Here is a 19,588-nt window from a genome sequence, read left to right on the forward strand (position 1 = left end):
TCGTGATCCGCCCATCTTGGCCTCCCAAAGTGCTGGGATTACAGGCTTGAGCCACCATGCCCGGCCGATATATTTGTTTAAAAATCCAACAAGTATTTTCATAGTCTAATTTTAGATAGTTCTTGATTAATTTTGTATGATCGCTGAAATGCATCACTGGATCTCTTGCGAATGATAAATCAAAAATGGACATTACATCATTAAGTTCTAGCTCGTCTTACTACTTCTTACTACATTTGATATAGAAAATTTCTACCTTTCTGTAGCGTTTAATTAGTGTTTTCTACACATATTTATTCTGACATTCTCTAATATCTGCAAGTGGAAATTATGTGGCTAAAATTAATACAATTTAAGTGAAGATAGATCAAAATAGAATCTCTGGATTTATCCAATTATCTGAAAGTACATTTCATTGCCTTAATTCATACTTTATAAATTTTTCTACATAAAGTTTTTCTGTAATATTTGTCTTTATAGCTGAAGACAGATTCAGAGAAACGCTCCACCGCAGACGAGACCTGGGATAGTCCTGAGGAACTGAAAAAAGCAGAAGAAGATTTTGACAGCCATGGGGATGCTGGTGGCAAGTGGAAGACTATGTCCTCTGGACTTCCTGAAGACCCCGAGAAGGCAGGGCAGAAAGCTTCCTTATCTGTTTCACAGACAGGTTCCTGGAGAAGAGGCATGTCTGCCCAAGGAGGGGCACAATCTAGGCAGAAAGCTGGAACAAGTGCGCTCAAAACTCCTGGTAGGCTTGTCGTTTGGCAGCTGTTATGCAAAAGTGCTTTACTTTATTGTTTCCATTCAGTCTTTGTTTTATCTAACAATAGCATTTCTAAAATATCAAATGCTTATCCATATTAAACATGGAGTCGAATAGTTAAATAGATTTTTTATCTACATTTCACAAGCTCATCAGAGAAGCCCAAGTAGGGCCTGTATCTAGGCATTCGCTGGAGAGCCCCCTCACAAACTAGGGGTGCTGTATGTCTTACTTTTCCAGAGTTATTTCTGGTCATAGGAAAATAAGATTAAGTTGCTAAAGCAACAATGAAGTTCTGTCATTGTTGTTCTGAGTTCTTAATCAAAGTTTGGAACTTTTACCCTAAATATGCCACTGAGTTCCACTGCAGACTTGGAGTGGAAAAAGCAATGACACTAATCAGTTGGAATGCTGGAGATTTGAAGCATTGTCTGTGTATTAGACTTCACAAAAGAAGAGAATAAAATAATTCTTCAAAATTGTACCATACTTTTTAAAAAAGACTCTCACCCTATTTTTAAAGTAGTGCCTAATTAGAAATAGTGCCACCTGAAGCACTAATTAACAGGGTTCTCCAAATGTGATCATCTCACAGATATTCAAATGAATTCTTTTTCTAGTAATTAGCTTGATAGGATTAAGTGTTGTCCTTTTAAAGAGAGTTGCAAAATAAAAGACATTAACAAATAGCTAAACATATGTTTTCATTTTATCTCTTCTATCTCTCATAATGTTTCTTCTAACAGCCAAATTTTTGCAGCTATGCACTCAGTCCTCTCAATATGTTAGAGTATTGATCTAAGGCAATACATTTAGGAAGGGAAGTAATGTAAAGAAGCATTCACATTTTACACCTTGTTTCATGAAGTGTGGTGATATTGAACTGTACAGGCACACATATTTGTATTTCTCATTAATTAGGGAAAACCGATGATGCCAAAGCGTCTGAGAAAGGAAAAGCTCCCCTAAAAGGATCATCTCTACAAAGGTCTCCTTCAGATGCAGGAAAAAGCAGTGGAGATGAAGGGAAAAAGCCCCCCTCAGGCATTGGAAGATCGACTGCCACCAGCTCCTTTGGCTTTAAGAAACCAAGTGGTGTAGGGTCATCTGCCATGATCACTAGCAGTGGAGCAACCATAACAAGTGGCTCTGCAACACTGGGTAAAATTCCAAAATCTGCTGCCATTGGCGGGAAGTCAAATGCAGGGAGAAAAACCAGTCTGGATGGTTCACAGAATCAGGATGATGTTGTGCTGCATGTTAGCTCAAAGACTACCCTACAATATCGCAGCTTGCCCCGCCCTTCAAAGTCCAGCACCAGTGGCATTCCTGGCCGAGGTGGCCACAGATCCAGTACCAGCAGTATTGATTCCAACGTCAGCAGCAAGTCTGCTGGGGCCACCACCTCAAAACTGAGAGAACCAACTAAAATTGGGTCAGGGCGCTCAAGTCCTGTCACCGTCAACCAAACAGACAAGGAAAAGGAAAAAGTAGCAGTCTCAGATTCAGAAAGTGTTTCTTTGTCAGGTTCCCCCAAATCCAGCCCCACTTCTGCCAGCGCCTGTGGTGCACAAGGTCTCAGGCAGCCAGGATCCAAGTATCCAGATATTGCCTCACCCACATTTCGAAGGTAAGGATATATAAAATGATGCTGGAAAAATATAAAGGATAAGTATGTGTTAGACAAATGTATTACATATAAATGTGTGTGTGTATATATATATATATTCTAAATACGTATAAGGTACATATATATCTTAGAATTCTTTAAAGTACACAGTGAGTTCTATGAAGCTTATATAAACAGTTAACAAAAAAAATAGTTCTCATTGTGAGAAACAGTCAAACTTCAAAATTTCACTATCATTGTAATATTAGCAACACAAACAACATCTAAGAGACTTAAAATCTGATGGTAATATCTAAATGTAGTGATAAGGCAAAGTAGTAGCTTGTAAAATTTCTATAGATTTCCATTCCTCCTTTTCACGTTAAAAATTAAAACCAAATAGGTTTTTATGACTGTTGGCATTCATTTCCAGTGTCATTTTCTTGCTGGCTCTTAATGAGTTGGTGATCATAAATGTAGATGAAGTTGTTTTCCTTGTAATGGATTACATTGGACAGATTTATACAGTATCATAGCTTGACACATTAAAGACAATCAAGATATGACAGAATTTGAAACTATTCCAATATTTGGTACAGTATCACAACTGAAGAGTAGGCTAAGCTTTCTAACTCTTCATCTGCTTTCTTTGACATGACTCTGGTAAGGATCATGACTTGGTTTCTGTTCCTGGATTGTTTTTGGTTTTAAATATGTGAAGTTCTGCTCTAAGATATCACTGTTTTTAAATACCCACGTGTTTTTAAGTGGTAGGAAAATAAATGCAGTTAAAAATTGGGGGCAAATATCTAAACCTCTCTGGGTCTGTTTTCTCATCTGCAAAATGGTAGAGTGTGGTTTATAGTTAATTATGGGTTCAATATTTTTAATGTTTGTTTTTATTCTGTTGACTCAACCCAGAACTTTGATATCTTGGAAATGAAGGATTTTGAAACATTTATTTTTACGATAAAGCAATTTCAGATACCTAAAGGTTTTATTCATCAGTAGAAATATTAATGCTGCAGAACTGTCTTTTCAAAAAACTGATTCTCATTGGGAAGAATGAATTATGGCTTATAGGTAGACTAAATATTTCTGTTTCTTAAGTAAAAGCCAATAGTGCCCTCCTATGGCCCATTACCTATGAAACAATTTCTCATATTCGTCATAAAATATTTCGCTGTAGGAAATATGGAATTCATTGCAACTTAATTAGTAATCATTATGCCATTACTTCATATCATTGTATTTCCATATTTACATAAATTTGATTCTACCATCTGCTTCATTTACAAAACTAAAATGTTTTCTAAACTGAACTCCAAAATCTAACAGCACCAGCTCTGTTTAAAATCACTATTAAAAAAAATGTATTTGAATAGCACTGGCAACTGACATAAAACCCTTTGGCCTCTGCTGGGGAAAATACAGACAAACTGACTTGTTGCCGACAATGTCAATATTGTTTCCAACCACCTGCTCCCTGACAGTCACTCAGGCCACCAGGTACTCAACACAACTCCTAAACTTGCCTTAAGCGTTCCTTCTAGATTTTGAATAAACTGTTTAAAAATTTAAAAACAAAAAAACAAAAGAAGAACTCATTTAAGTGTCGTCTATCGAATGCGTAGAAGTTGTTTCATTATAATGGTTCTGTAAATAGATAACAGCAAGTATGGTCAAACTACCGAATTTGAGTGAAAGTCTCATGATCACTTAAATTATGAAAACCAGGGGTTTTCATGTTTGACTTACTTTTGTTCCACCCACTTCCCCTCTTTCCCTAGTAGCAGCCCAGTACTGACCTACCCTTATATGAGAGATTTTTCGCACTTGATAAGGAAGTCCAAGCTTATAAAAGTTCATTAACATAGAGACAGGAAGTGCTTTGTAGTTCAGTACACCAAAGCACACTTGGCTCTGTGTACTGTAACCCTAAATATTAAATGTGGATAGTAGCTTCTTGGAACAACTGAAGTTGTTATTTGTTTTTCTTTTAGGTTGTTTGGTGCCAAGGCAGGTGGCAAATCTGCCTCTGCACCTAATACTGAGGGTGTGAAATCTTCCTCAGTAATGCCCAGCCCTAGTACCACATTAGCGCGGCAAGGCAGTCTGGAGTCACCGTCGTCCGGTACGGGCAGCATGGGCAGTGCTGGTGGGCTAAGCGGCAGCAGCAGCCCTCTCTTCAATAAACCCTCAGACTTAACTACAGATGTTATAAGCTTAAGTCACTCGTTGGCCTCCAGCCCAGCATCGGTTCACTCTTTCACATCAGGTGGTCTCGTGTGGGCTGCCAATATGAGCAGTTCCTCTGCAGGCAGCAAGGACACTCCAAGCTACCAGTCCATGACTAGCCTCCACACGAGCTCTGAGTCCATTGACCTCCCCCTCAGCCATCATGGCTCCTTGTCTGGACTGACCACAGGCACTCACGAGGTCCAGAGCCTGCTCATGAGAACGGGTAGTGTGAGATCTACTCTCTCAGAAAGGTGAGCTTTCCTGGAGGCATTGATAACATCTTCCCCCTCTTCCCTGCACTATGCCTACCCCCTACCCCATTAAATTCCCTGATTTCACTGTGAGTGCCCCTGTGCAAAAGGGTGTAAGACTGATGAAACTGGGCCTTTCATTTGCTCTTATTACCAAATTTACAGAGGAATAAAATCATTAAAGGTAGGGTGAGTGGATAATTTTGTTAATATAAATGCATAGATTTATACCCAGTAGGCAATATGAATAAAATTCAAGGCATGTATTTAGATATTGAATGAGATCTCCTGAAGACATTTTAATGATTTGGCTTAAGCTTCAGAACAACACTAGCTCCCTATGATGACTTAAGCATTTTCAAAGACCAAATTGAAATTATTTTACAGTTATGCTCAGAGCAATATGTTAAATTTGTTCCATTTGTACTTCTATAAAAAAAATAGCAGATGGGTTGCTGGGAAATCCTAGTTGACCTGGTTAAAAAAAAAAATCAATTGTCAGACATGAGTTATTAGAGAAAATTATAGTGCCAGTGCCATTTTTAATAGACCGCTTAAAAAGTAATCATATTACAAAGTGTTTCTCATTGGCTATATATATATATGTACACACTTAAAGTGGAGGATATAACAAGGCATTTCTTCCCTACTATGCTTATCATGAAGCATCCCTTTTGAGCAAATCACTCTAAATTTTTTCCTCAAAGTGATCCTTTCTTGGTTATACTGATACTGACTCTTACCACCAGGAAGATGTCTTAAAACCACTTCTTTTTCCCTGATAAATGCAATGCTATTTGTTTCTTGGCACAAGTAAAGCTTTAAACATGGTCTTGGCCACATGTGGAAAGAAATACTGGTCACGGAAAATACCTGATATATCTTTCTATATCTTCCCCTTCTTTTGTTATTTTTTTATGTTTATTTTTAGTTTTTAACTCTGATATTGATGTTGGCATTTGTTTTCTAGGCCTTCAGCCTTACTCCCAGAATGATATTTTGAAACATCAATTAAAGCCCTTAACTAGACACTCTCTGCATTACAGTAGTTTCCCCTTAATCTAGGATGTCCCAATTTGAAATTCCCCATTTTCTCTTGACTTTGTAAAATACAAAACCCAGAGCAAAACGTTGCTTCTATCCCTCTTCCTACTTGCCTAACAATGAGACAGGGACAGCCATGCAAATGGGGCTTTCCAATGGTAACATAATTTTAGCACTAACTAAAATATTGGTGCTTGCTATGGTGGGCTGCTGATTACAAAATACATTTTTCCTCATAAAGAAAAAAAACTGGGCCAAGACAAACAGCTGAGTGACAGCAACTAAAATGTAACCATTTCCCTATGGTTTTGCTGTTATATGCTGTTATAGACAGCATACGTAAAAACCAGTAAGGGTTCATTTTTCCACCTAAAAAGTCGGGCTTCCTATAAAATCTTTGATTCTAGTTTCAGCACTTCTAAGGTAAATGGGCATCTTCACATGTCATTTATAAAGCTTCTAATGAATAAATTATATTAAAATACATTAACAACCTATAGTTTTAATGAATGTATCCTAGATTATATGCTCATATGTAAGGATTCTAAATGTCAAGTTGATAACCAAACCAAGCATACTGCAAATAGGTTATCATTTATTGACCACAACTACCTTCTACAATACTGGTTATTTTTTAATTATAAAGATAATCTGCAACAAGTTGGCCATTTAGCCATCAACCTATTTCTTCAGCATTTAGACATTAATCCCAGATTCAGAAATACAGTCAAGTAACTATTTATAACCAAGTAACTCTCAAATCAAAACTAGATGATAACATTGGTTAGTTACATAGCTATAACCAAAATGCAGTTTTAATGTTTTACTCTAATCTATATTTTAACTGAAGTCAATAAAATTTTCACTGTAGAAATACACTAGAAAATATGTAATTTCTTATTCTTTTTAGGCAGATTTATTTATTGTACATGTTCAATCTTTGAAACAGGCCAATTTGATTTATTCTGTGTTATGTTATTTGTTTATTTTGAAATGGAGCCTTGCTCTGTCGCCCAGGCTGAAGGGCAATGGTGCCATCTCGGCTCACTGCATTCTCTGCTTCCCGAGTTCAAGCAATTCTCATGCCTCAGTCACCTGAGTAGCTGAGATTATAGGAGCGGACCACCATGCGGGGCTAATTTTTGTATTTTTTGTAGAGATGAGGTTTCACCATGTTGGCCAGGCTGGTCTCGAACTCGTGACTTCAAGTGATCTACCCGAGTTGGCCTCCCAAAGTGCTGGGATTACAGGTGTGAGCCACGGCACCCAGCCCGAAATAGGCCAGTTTTTTAAATGGGAATATTCTAACATTAAAACAACAACATAAACACTTTTTCTGAAATAAACTTTAATTTTGGATAAATATGTTTGGCCTTTGAGCCTTAATAAAATGCATTCATGAATGTTAAGCTGTAAAAAATGCATGTTAACTACATAGCTATAGTATATAATATTAATATTAATTAGTGCCTTACAGTAAATTACTAGATTAAAATAAATTTTGATATAAGACAGTGGGCTTTTTGTTTTATTGACAATAGAACTGTAAGCAATAGCAAATTGCTCTAATCCTTTCAAGTATATTTAAGAAAGTTTATGACCTATTGAAGAGAAAAGTAGATCTAGGGGGTGATACTGGCTTGATTGTGATTAATTAATCAGTAGAATGTCAGAAATGCTAAGAAAACCAAAGAGCTACACCCGGGAGAAAATGTATTAATGTAAATATTTTAAGGCAAGTTAATTAGTGATCTATAACAAAGATGTATATAAGTTCATGATTTACCTGTTTGTCTAAAATTTTAGATGATTTCTTTGATACTCATATTTAAATCGGTAGCTTTTCCTATAGATTTTCATTTTTGTTTAAATTCTTCTTCGTTAAATTAAATAAAATAATAAAATACACTTTTTAACAGTTTTCTCTCTGCAGCTGCTCTAGGTCATTGGTGGCCTTTGAGCCATAACTGGTCTATATTTGTTTTGGGGTTTGTTTCGTGTGTCTGACTCAACTAAATTTTTAAAATAATTTGTAGTAACCAACTTTGCAAATTCCGGGTTTGTCTTTAAATGCCAGATCCGGCAATGCTGCCTTGACATTTCTGCCCAGAAACTATTGGCTCTAGGCAGACAGTGACTGTCTGCTTCAGACTGTTGACTAAAATCCCCACCACATTCATTTTCATGCCCTATATGGCCCTTGCTGGCATATGAGTTTGCAACCTTTGGGGGTTTGCAGAAATTGTCTATGTTATAAAATCGTTAATATCTAGATTCAAACATACTTCTAAATAAAGATTTAAATTATTTTGGTAACTTTAAATGTATTTGTTCTGATTTTTTTCATTAAATTGCTCTTCATCATATAAATATATAATTTTTACACAACTGGATGAGTTTGTCAGAAGAATACCAACTTTTAATATTCTTTGTGGCATTAAACTTTAACTTGTACACATGGAAAGAGGTAATCCTTAAAATGACTTATGACCACATAAATGTCTTAGCACATGTGGTTCATATTTGGAGATTTCTCATATTTGTTCAATATGATTTCTTTTGTTTGTTTATCCACAGTACTAAGAAAACTTCTGTAGTCAACATGTATACTGTAACTGGTCTCTACATAATATTAGCAATTACCTTACATGGACATTACCAGTAAAGTTGTATAAAGCCTTTGGATGCTTTTGTTTGCAGTGCTAATAATGGAGTACACATAGAAGAAAACATTTTAGCTTTGGTTTGAGTGATTAAATTTCAAGTCAGTCTTTTTACATTCATGTTATATCATCCCCATTATGCATACCCTGTGTATTTAATCTTGATCATTCGAGGTCCTAAAGGAAGAAAGCTATAATTCTGCATTTTAAATTAATTTTACGCTTTGCTTCTCTACATGCCAGAGATTATAAAAGAAATCCCTAGAATTGTCCCACTTAGTTGTTGATATCCTCTTCCTGTATTTTTAGAGAGGCCATTTCTCATTTTCTCTAGACGTACCTTTTCATTTCTTCTTGTTACCAATTGTGAATTCCTTAAAATAGAGATGATAAAATGTACAGCCTTTTAAATACCTAATTTATGATTTCTAAAAGATGGTATCGCTTAATTTCATTAAAATATTTAAATAAATGATACTAGAAGCAATTAAGCTTTAAGCAAAGACTCATATATCTTTCTTCACATGTGTAAATGGGAAATAAACATGCCTTTTTATTAAAAATAATTTGAAGACAAAATATAAGTATTAAACGATGTTTTATACCATCTCTGTCCATTGGAAGTTGTCACTCTAACTTAGCCAGAGCAGATCTGTCTCACCCTGCAGGTGATATCGTAGCAAAAATCTAGTCAGTTGCATAGGGAAGGAAAAACTAAGATAGTATTTAATCAATGGAATTCAGAGGAAAATTATGCTAACATGATTTAATCTATTTTCTAGTAATCCTATCAGTAAACTATCATTGACTGCCTTAGAAAGGAACTCAACATGTGTAATGGGAATAGACATCTTGTCACCTTTAGTTGGCCTTTTGCAATTAGTTAAGCATTATATGTGTGTTACCAAAAAATTATTTTTTGTAGTTCAGAGAACCATTTTTGTTGGATGTGTAATTTGGAAGTTTTGTTTACATTATGTCCTTAGGGATTTTCTTTGTTTTAACAGCATGCAGCTTGACAGAAATACACTACCCAAAAAGGGACTAAGGTATATATTTCTCTCAGCACAATTGCTGCCTCTCTCTGTTGTTATGTAAACTTTGTGTGCTGTCTCTCTTCCTTCTTTGTTTGTTTGCAGTGTAGCACATGACATTGAGGATGAAATCACTTTTAATTTTGATGGTTTCTCTGGCCCAAACAGTTGTTGAGATAGCCCCTTAGGTAGAGATACTAGTAGAGGTTGAGACTGTCACTCAAATTAAATAAATTCCAATGTGAATATCACTATTTTGAAGAAATAATGCTAAAAAATAAAATAAAATAAAATAAAAAGCTTATCCCAGGTGTTGCTTTTTTGGGGCAGCAACTTTTGGTAGAATGCAGAACTCACTTAAACAAATTAAAATAAAATTAACTCTTCTAATTTTTGCCTATTGGAGGCATATACTTGCACAGCCTCAAAACCCATAGAGTCTACAGATGTGGGCAGTTAATGTTTAAAGGTTGAAGGATGCTACAATCTGAATCAAAGAAAACATATTTTCATCATCACAGGACAAACACTGTAATTAAAGCATGATTTTTATAAAATCTGTTAGATAAAATCTCAAAATTGTTTTAATTTCTGTTTTTCAAGGGTGCTGCTCTGAGATCAACTTAAATATGAATTAATCTAATATCATTTAATAATCTCAAAATAATTATTCCATCCATAATAAAAAGTAAAATAAAAATTTAACTTATGGCCATCTTTTACTGTGTACTTTCATCTGAGGAAGGGATATAGAATGAACTACTAATAGAGGTATAACACTGTATGGATATGAAAAGTTGGCTACTTTGGTGCTAAGAATTTACTTACAAAAAGAAAATATACTTAGTTTGATGAAACAGTGAATAATGGCAAAACTAGGTCTTTCTCCATTACTATTTTTTCTTTCCAATTATTCAGCAATAGCAAATAGCTGGCAATTATTCCATTTTAATATTTTGTTCCAGAAATTTATTATCCAGTCAAGCGAGCACATCTCCGTCCCTATTTTTGTAATCTAGGCATGATGTCAAGTGGCAGTTTAACAAAAGAACTGTTTTTCCTTAAACAAACAAACAAAAAAAAGCTGACAATATGCATTCCATTTCCCTATACCTTCTGTGACCATCACTTCATTTCTCTTGGCCCTGGCCCACCACTGTCCTCCATTTGTAGTCCACGTTTTCACCCTCTTTACATCCTTTCTAGCCCTGTGCTTTTGAGTTCTCAATTAACTTGGCTGTCTGCTCATTGCTTATGATTTCCAACCGCATATCTGATAGAAGCATAATTTTCTCCTCAAATCCCTTTATTTTATTTTTTTCCTATGTGATTCAAACAGATGGTGTAAGATCATCTGGAAGAACTGAGCAATTATAATTAGATTCAATCTGTTTGAAATTGTTGTTCATTCTGAATAGTAACCTCCTCTCAATTGTTTTCCTGTCTTGGCATTGCCTTGCCCTTGTAGATGTGCTTAAGTGTCATAGCTGTGCTGTTTTGCAGATATACCCCATCATCTCGGCAGGCCAACCAAGAAGAGGGCAAAGAGTGGTTGCGTTCTCATTCTACTGGAGGGCTTCAGGACACTGGCAACCAGTCACCTCTGGTTTCGCCTTCTGCCATGTCATCTTCTGCAGCTGGAAAATACCACTTTTCTAACTTGGGTAAAATATTCTAAAATATTGATTTTGTTTTCTTTCACCATCCACTCTCACGGAATCCCTGGAATCTCTCCCTTTATCCCTCCCTTTAAATGAAAACACAACACGTTTTCATTTAAAGGGAGGGATAAAGGCACTTTAACAGTACCTTTCATTTGTGCCATTGTTTACTCTTCACAGAATAATTTCCAAACATTATACTGTTTATTGCTCATGACAAATGCTTAACATAGGTTAATACTGTGGTTGTTTTCTAGTCTAGGCTCAGGGCTCAGAAAGGTCACTTGACTTGAAAAAGTCTTACCATTACTAAGGATTTGAGGCAGTAATCAGTTCCAGAACATCTGACTTTAAGCCCAGGGACCTTTCCATTCCATTTTAGAATCCTCTTAAAAAACAGGAAAGCATCTCCTTATTTATTTGCTTGAAATATTAAAACATCCTTAAAACAAAATTAGTAGTCTTTTGTAGAAAACAGAAACAATTAGGAAGAAAAAGATATGTAATTCCATGACTCCAAGCTAACTTCTTTTAACATTGTTAAAATTAAAACTCCTTAAAATGCATACAAGAATTTCTGTTAGGACAATACTCTGAACGTTTTCAGATAGATACAATGAAAAACAAATTACCAACATAGCCATTGGGTTACTTTGTATTTAGCATCATTTATATACAGTATAAAATAATATGCATAAAATGTCATTAAAAACACTCTGAGTAACAAAGAAAGCTCAATATGCCAGATACCATTTAATAGATTCAATGACTTTAAAAATCAGTTTATCTTCTATAAAGTCACATATAAAGTGTTCTCATTATTTTTATGGTAAATATTTTTATCATTAGTTTATCAGAAAAACTTGTACATAAAGATGAGTTTTGATCTTTATAATTTACCTTTGTCAAACTATCCCAGAGTACATCAATTCCATCATGAAAGTACTACTTTGACATTATATAAAAAATTAGTAATAGAAAACACACAAGCCAAAACCTTATATTCTCTAACCTTCAAGTCAATCATCAAGTTTTGTTAGATTTTTGAAGACCTGAAAATGAACATAATTTCAAATAACAGAACTCAAACACCATACACATTTGTAATGAGGCACAACAGTCAATTTTGAGCCTTGTATTTTCCAGGTTTCAGCTGAATAACCTTCACTGCTTTCTTAGCTTTTTGCCAGTCTTGTTTTTGGACTATTTTGCCTTACTGGGCCTAAACAGAGTATAATATTAAAATATGTTAATAAATCATACTGAGAATAAGATAAATGCAGGTTTCTGACTCCTTAGGGACACAAATGGGGACAACACATTCCATGAACACAGGTGAATGAATGCCCATAGTTTCTCTGAGTTGGGCAGTTTCATGCAATCATTTTTTTCTCTGAGGCCAAAGTCTCTGGTTTGATCTTCCTAGCAGCCTCCAGAACAGAAAGTGAGTTTACTTTGTCTCCATATTCTTTTTCTCCATGTTCGGGAATTCCCTGCTTTCCTGATCCCACCACAAAAACTCCCCTGAGGATGAAGCCTTGGGTTTCCAGGTTTCCAGGGAAGCTTCGATTCCAGGCTGGAAGTAGTTGTACCATGTTCCCAGAGGGCTAAATCCCATAAGCATCATCTTTTCTGTCTTTGTAGACCATAGAACTTTTTATTATCATCCAGGAGGATTTCTCTTTTGAAACAAGTTTGGAAAAACTTTATGTCAGTCCTGACCTGCTCGTTAACAACTGCATAGAGGGGGACACCCAGCTCGTCCAACTTGGGTTGAGGAACGACAGGTCTGCAGCCCCCTCTTGCCAGAGAAAACAGCCTGGTACAACCACAATCACAACTCCATTCTTCCCCGCCATAGCTCCTTTGCTTTGAAAGTCATTGGTTACTTCTCCAGTGTTTTCAGGTCTGTATTCTCCAGGTACTCCAGCACCTCTTTCCAGGGCTTGGACAAAAATACATCTGTGTTGGCCAGCAGCAGTGCCAAGGCAGCAGCCTCCAAGGGCTCCTGCACCCATGGACCACATCTCCACAGAGAAGCACCTTGGGTCCTCAAGTGCCTCCTTCTTCTTCCCTTCTCCCAAGCCGAGGGTTCCAAGGGCCTCATTACTTTTTCTCTTTTCACTGGAAAAAAAATTCTAATCATGTACCTATAGAAGATTCACGTTTTTCAATTAGTTGGACTTTCCAGCTTTCAGCCAGGAGAAGACTCAAGGCTTTGTCTCTTCTATTGCAACCCTTCCCACTGTATTGAGTAGGGCTTTTAGCAATTGAAAACAGTTATTTTGGTCATGGTTTCGTATAAGCTAATGATTTCATATCAAACACCAAGCTTTTGTTTCCTAACAATATAATAGTGATAAGAGTCTTTGCCTGTAATGCCAAAGAATGTATAGATTTTATTTACTTTAAGTTGCAGCTGATTTTTTTAAAAAGTAAAAAGCCTAACACCTTAACTTCAAAAAATGAATTTAAAATGTTTGTGTAGGTCATAGGAATATGAGACAAAATAGTTTTATACAACATCTAAAACACACCCAAATCACCTAAAATGCTCTAAGCTTGCTAAGTACTTCATGTCTCCTATCAATTCTTTTCATTAATTGACATTAATTTGATTAGTTGACTCCTTATTCTATTTTTCCTCACCATTATTGTTCTGATTAGATCCACCTTCATTATTCTTTAGAACAAAAAGACTCACCACTTACTATGTCTGACATTGGTGAAGTCATTTAAACTAATTTTGTTATCTCTTGAATGGATACATAATACGTAGGTCATATTGTAAAGAATGATGGATATAGTGTATATAAAGATGGAGACGTGTATAAGACTTGATAGATTCTGCCAAATCATTATTTTTATTGGAAAGCATGTTTCACACTATCATAGAGTAGCATTCATCAGATATGCCTGAGTTTTATCTACATTTAATTGAGTAGTAATTCACAAGACAGTAACCACAGGATTTTGTGAAAGACATTCACAGATTGTATTTTTAAAAGACTAGCACAAAACTATGAGATTTTTATCAAGGTCTCATTTACCACAAATGTCAAATATTTGTGCAAAGATAAGTTTATTCTAAGATTTGCATACATTAAAGTTAACATGGCAACGGAAGCCAACATGTCCATGGTCACAATGTGTTAAAAAATGAGTGATTCTATAGCACACTTGGGAATGTATTTTATTACGTAGTTTTCACAGTTAAAACACAATTAATAAATGAAATGTGAATTATACTTTTACTGATAACAAAGCTCTCTGTAGAGCTTTAATATTCTGATGAATTAGAAAACCACTGATCAAATACATCCCTTACATTTCATTGCTATAGAAACCCAGTCTGAAAGGTCAAGTTTACCTTTCTAGGATGTGGGTTTCCCCCCTTAATCTATTGTGGTTTATATCAGAGATATCTCAACTGTATCAGACAGGCCATGGCTTAAGTGACACTGCCCTCTTGATTCTCTTCATACTTTTCCAACTACAATTCTTTCTCCTGGGGTTGCTTATCTTAACAAAGCTGTATCATTTGTTGTAGACACAAGGTCACTTTTGAGAGTGAATGGGACTATATTAATAATTGTTCCAGGTATTAGGTGCAAACCTTGGGCAATGCAATTCATCCTCCCTCTCCTCCTTACATTTATGTGTTTGCCAAGTTGTTTTTCCTTTAGACATTTTTTTATCCTAAATCCTTTTTCTGTGTTCTCATTCACAACTTTACTTCTGATCTCTCAAATCAACATTTCACTTTCTGTCTGAGACCTTTTTCAGTTCTAAAACTAAAATCCCATCAATGTGCTAGACCATATAGACACCTCATATCAAAGTCTTTTCTTGAGGTCTTTTCTTCTATTTGTCTTATAATTTCACGTATCATCCTTCTCTCTACTCTAGTGCAAAATCTGTGTAATCAATAGTCTTCCTTGAAACTGTGCTCTTCATATTGTACATTTTCAGTAGACAGGATACTGTGATTTTATCTTCAGAATATCTCCTATATCTGTCTCTCATTTTCAGGGACATTGTCCTTGCTGAAGCTTTTTTAACTGTAGACAATTGTAGTAGATTTGAAATTGATCTTACTCTGTTGACTCCCTTATGTCTCAACATTTTCACCCATTGGGAGGTATAAAAGAAGATATTCCTATCCGTGTCAACGCACTCTCATGTACCTCCCCAGATCTTAGAAGCACATATGGCTTCAAATGAGGCATTTTGAGACCTTTCTGCTGTTTTGTTTCAGAGTGGAAAAAATGATTAATTTCAAAAATGTAATATTTAAAGAGTTTTTATTGTATTTACAGTTCACATGAACCTCTTTATTGGGCAAGAAAATGAGTACTCTTAAAATGCAATCATAAATTAAAGTTACTTTATTATTAAATTATATATATATATGTAATTACTTTGAATATGTCCTCTTGTTGTCTTTTAACATCATCCATTTTTCATTTGACCATTATCTTTTCTGAATAATCAGTAAGATACAGGATTATTATTAATGTTCAAAAGTTGCAGTATTCATGTTTCCTTTATCCTTTCTACCAATTAAAATGTGTTAATGTATAAAATTTTTAAAAATATTACTGTAAAAAATCACAACATATATTAGAAAATTAAGATCACTACAATATGTCATATTTAGTAGACTACTGTGAGCTACTGCCACAGTAAACTGTCGTTTGTGTGTCATTCCCAGTGTGCTAGCCCTAGTAGACACCATTCACATTCAAGAAAGAATAACAAAATATAACTTATATAAATCAAAAAGTCTTTGGATTAAACTTCTTTCGGTCAAATAACCCAACCACTACCCTTCGTTTTTTTTATGAATAAAAAATGAAAGAATAAAAGGCCTCTAAGATCCATTCAAAGCCAGGAGACACACAAGAATTTCTAAATAGAAGAGAAACAGAAGAAGTCATAGTTCTTGTGAGCCATCTCATAACCTGGTGAGACTCATTGTCATGCCCCCATGAGTGATAACAATTTCTCAGATTCATTTTTCACCTTGACACAAGGGTTACATGCAGGGACATTAATGTCAACCTGTCACTTCTAATATCCATCTAATATTCTCTAAATTAGATGGATCCTTTTGCATACAGTGATTGTTAAACACCTTTGCATAGGAACAGTTTCTATGCTTTTGTACTCAAGCCTTCCTCTACCTTGAATCCTTTCCCATCTTTGTGCTCACCCTTCAACCTTCTCAGAATAAACTCCTGTCTTCTATTCTTTTGGAAGCATAGAATCTCACAGTCAGAAGAGACCACATCTGTTTCAACCCTTCATCTCTTATGTAACATTTTAACATCTCTAGCTTCTTCTTTAAACCTACCAATGAGAGAAACTACTAAAATCTAGAAATAACACTTTTGGAATTCTTTCTTTAAGAGATCAAATAAAATTTTCCTGAATCTTCACCTATTGTTCCTAGTTGTATATATCCAGATTCCACAAAATAAGTCAAAGTTAGATTGCATAAGACAGCTCTTCATGTCTAAAACAGTATAATAAACTCACTAGTTAATGTCTAGCTATAGATGCAAAGGTAGAGAGTGACTTGGGGTTATTTAAAAACCCAGTCCAGCCAGACACATTGGATCATACCTGTAATACCAGCAGCACTCAGGACACTGGGGCAAGAGGATCCCTTGTCCAGGAGTTAGAGGCTACAGTGAGCTATGATCGTGGCACTGCATACTCCAGCCTGGGAGACAGAGTGAGACCCTGTCTCAAAATAATAGTATTTAATAATATCATAAAAACCCAGTCCACATTTATATCGGATGCTGTTTTCCTCATGTTACTACAAATAAATATACAATCTTAACAAAAGATTACTGGCTTGGCTATGCAAATGCAATTTAAGACAAAGTTGGTAGCCCTCTTTTTCCTGATACATTGCCACATGGGTTTCTCTTCTATTTAGAAATTCTTGTGTGCCTCTTGGCTTCAAATGGATCTTACAGGCCTTTTATTCTTCCATTGTTTGTTCATAAAATAATTGAAGGGTAGTGATTGGGTTATTTGCCCAAAGCAGATGGAAAGCAAAACTACCACTAGAGGATCTTGACCAATTTGTGTTCCATTCGAAAGGTTATCTTTGTCTGTGTTACATTTGTTTTCTATTGTATAGTTTCTCTTGTTCTATTTTACATATTAACTTTTCTCCTTCTTCAGACATCTTCCCTACTGGCTACTCTTGAAATCAGAGACTGTGTCATATTTTTCCTTCTATTCAACTACAACATCTAAAACCAGATCTGTCATAGTTATGAACTTAATTGAACACTCTTAAGCAGTTGGGTGTAATTTCTGATGGAGAAGCTATCAAAAGTGTTCATAAATGCAAACTATTCCCTTTAAAATCTATCCTAATCCTCATTAATGTTTCATCTTGATAGAGCTAAGTATTATGTATTGAAATTGTAGAAGTACACTTCACTTGGACATCTCTGCAATCATTTAGGTAAGAATTATACAAAGCCAAAAAGCAAATAAAATATCCTTCTAACCCTATAGATACGTATACTAAAATGATGCCCTTGCAAATTTGTTTAATACTTCATTAATTTAAACAAGAGTACATTCATACTGTGGGCCAAGAATAGGGTGACTTACCCCAATCTTGCCACCTTAAACATAAACATTTTAAGTCTTGAATGTCCTACAGTGTACCTACTGGCTGTTGTCACTAATCAGACCGAAATGGTACTAATGGTCACTGCAGGCTGAAGGAATGTTCTTGAAAAATAGGCAGATCCTCTCCCTCTCCCTTTTTTACTTTTTTCTTCTTTCTATCCTTTCTTCTTTTTTTTCCAATAGATTGTGCACTTTGCAGATTCATATTTTTTTCCTTTTCCATTACATTTTAAATATGTGATTCTTAGTCCTATGCTTCCTTTTACTCCAGTCAATAATTGGCTCTATCAGAGGGTTGTTCTGTGTGTTAATTCAGTTAATATCAGAATTATCAAGCACAGTGCCTTCCAAATATGAGATACTTATCTCCAGCAACCTCTGGGTATACTTTTCCTGTTTTACATTGTTTAGAGAGCCAGTACTTGTATGAAGAAGAAGTTTAGTGCCTGTGTCAAAGAAAAAACTTAGTAAATTTTGCAGTGATGTCAGAACAACCAACTTAGTAAATTTTGCAGTGATGTCAGAACAACTCTAAGCCACAGACAGATTCCCCAAAGTTTTGGAAATACTCAGTAGTTCCCTTTATATCTTAAGAAGCTCCTGCCTGCTTTCTCATATACCAGTAACAAACTTGCTTTTCTTAAATATGAACATTTAGAATGTCTTTCTCAATTTTTCTGCTTTGCTTTTATTCCAAATTTCACAATGGTATTGTTTTCCAATGCAGTTATACATACAATCAACCAAATAGTTCCTTAAATTGATGACTACCAGATGAGGACTATTTGGCAATAAGCAATAAGAAAATAAATTCTTGGCCAGGCTCCGTGGCTCACGCCTGTAATCCCAGCACTTTGGGAGGCCGAGACGGGCGGATCACGAGGTCAGGAGATCGAGACCATCTTGGCTAACACGGTGAAACCCCGTCTGTACTAAAGATACAAAAAAACTAGCCGGGCGTGGTGGTGGGCGCCTGTAGTCCCAGCTACTCCGGAGGCTGAGGCAGGAGAATGGCATGAACCCGGGAGGCGGAGCTTGCGGTGAGCGAGATTGCGCCACTGCACTCCAGCCTGGGCGACAGAGCCAGACTCCGTCTCAAAAAAGAAAGTCCTTTTTTTTTTTTTTTTGAGAGGGAGTCTGGCTCTGTCGCCCAGGCTGGAGTGCAGTGGCCGGATCTCAGCTCACCGCAAGCTCCGCCTCCCGGGTTCATGCCATTCTCCTGCCTCAGCCTCCGGAGTAGCTGGGACTACAGGCGCCCACCACCTCGCCCGGCTAGTTTTTTTGTATCTTTTAGTAGAGACGGGGTTTCACCGTGTTAGCCAGGATGGTCTCGATCTGCTGACCTCGTGATCCGCCCGTCTCGGCCTCCCAAAGTACTGGGATTACAGGCTTGAGCCCCGCGCCCGGCCTGAAAAGAAATTCTTAATAAAAATTACAGACTTAAGATACTTCTTTGGAAATATAACATGTTTGCGACTTTTGACCATCTTATCGTGATATGCTCATCTTAAACAGAGTAGAAAATCATTTCATATAATTAACCTTATGGCATTGTGTTTAGTTATAAAAATGTTTATTACATGCTATCTCCTTATAACCTAACTTTGATAATAATGATGGTCCTAATCATGAACTTACATCAATTAAGAGCTTGAA

At 35.9% G+C, this 19,588-nt stretch overlaps 1 protein-coding gene and 1 pseudogene across 2 annotated transcripts in view; one reads left to right on the plus strand and one right to left on the minus strand.

The window, feature by feature from the left end:
* NAV3 (neuron navigator 3) overlaps window positions 1-19,588 on the plus strand; it is a 378,403-nt gene that overhangs the window by 281,236 nt on the left and 77,579 nt on the right. For both annotated transcript variants that reach the window (XM_011946945.1, XM_011946946.1), the window contains exons 14-18: window positions 481-751; window positions 1,688-2,396; window positions 4,379-4,867; window positions 9,582-9,623; window positions 11,112-11,272. In XM_011946945.1, the coding sequence (XP_011802335.1) occupies window positions 481-751; window positions 1,688-2,396; window positions 4,379-4,867; window positions 9,582-9,623; window positions 11,112-11,272 (1,672 nt within the window). The remainder of the gene's footprint in view (window positions 1-480; window positions 752-1,687; window positions 2,397-4,378; window positions 4,868-9,581; window positions 9,624-11,111; window positions 11,273-19,588) is intronic.
* On the minus strand, window positions 12,643-16,472 carry LOC105515218 (annotated as a pseudogene).

The sequence above is a fragment of the Colobus angolensis genome, unplaced genomic scaffold (assembly GCF_000951035.1).
Source record: "Colobus angolensis palliatus isolate OR3802 unplaced genomic scaffold, Cang.pa_1.0 Scaffold256, whole genome shotgun sequence".
Lineage (NCBI taxonomy): Eukaryota > Metazoa > Chordata > Mammalia > Primates > Cercopithecidae > Colobus > Colobus angolensis.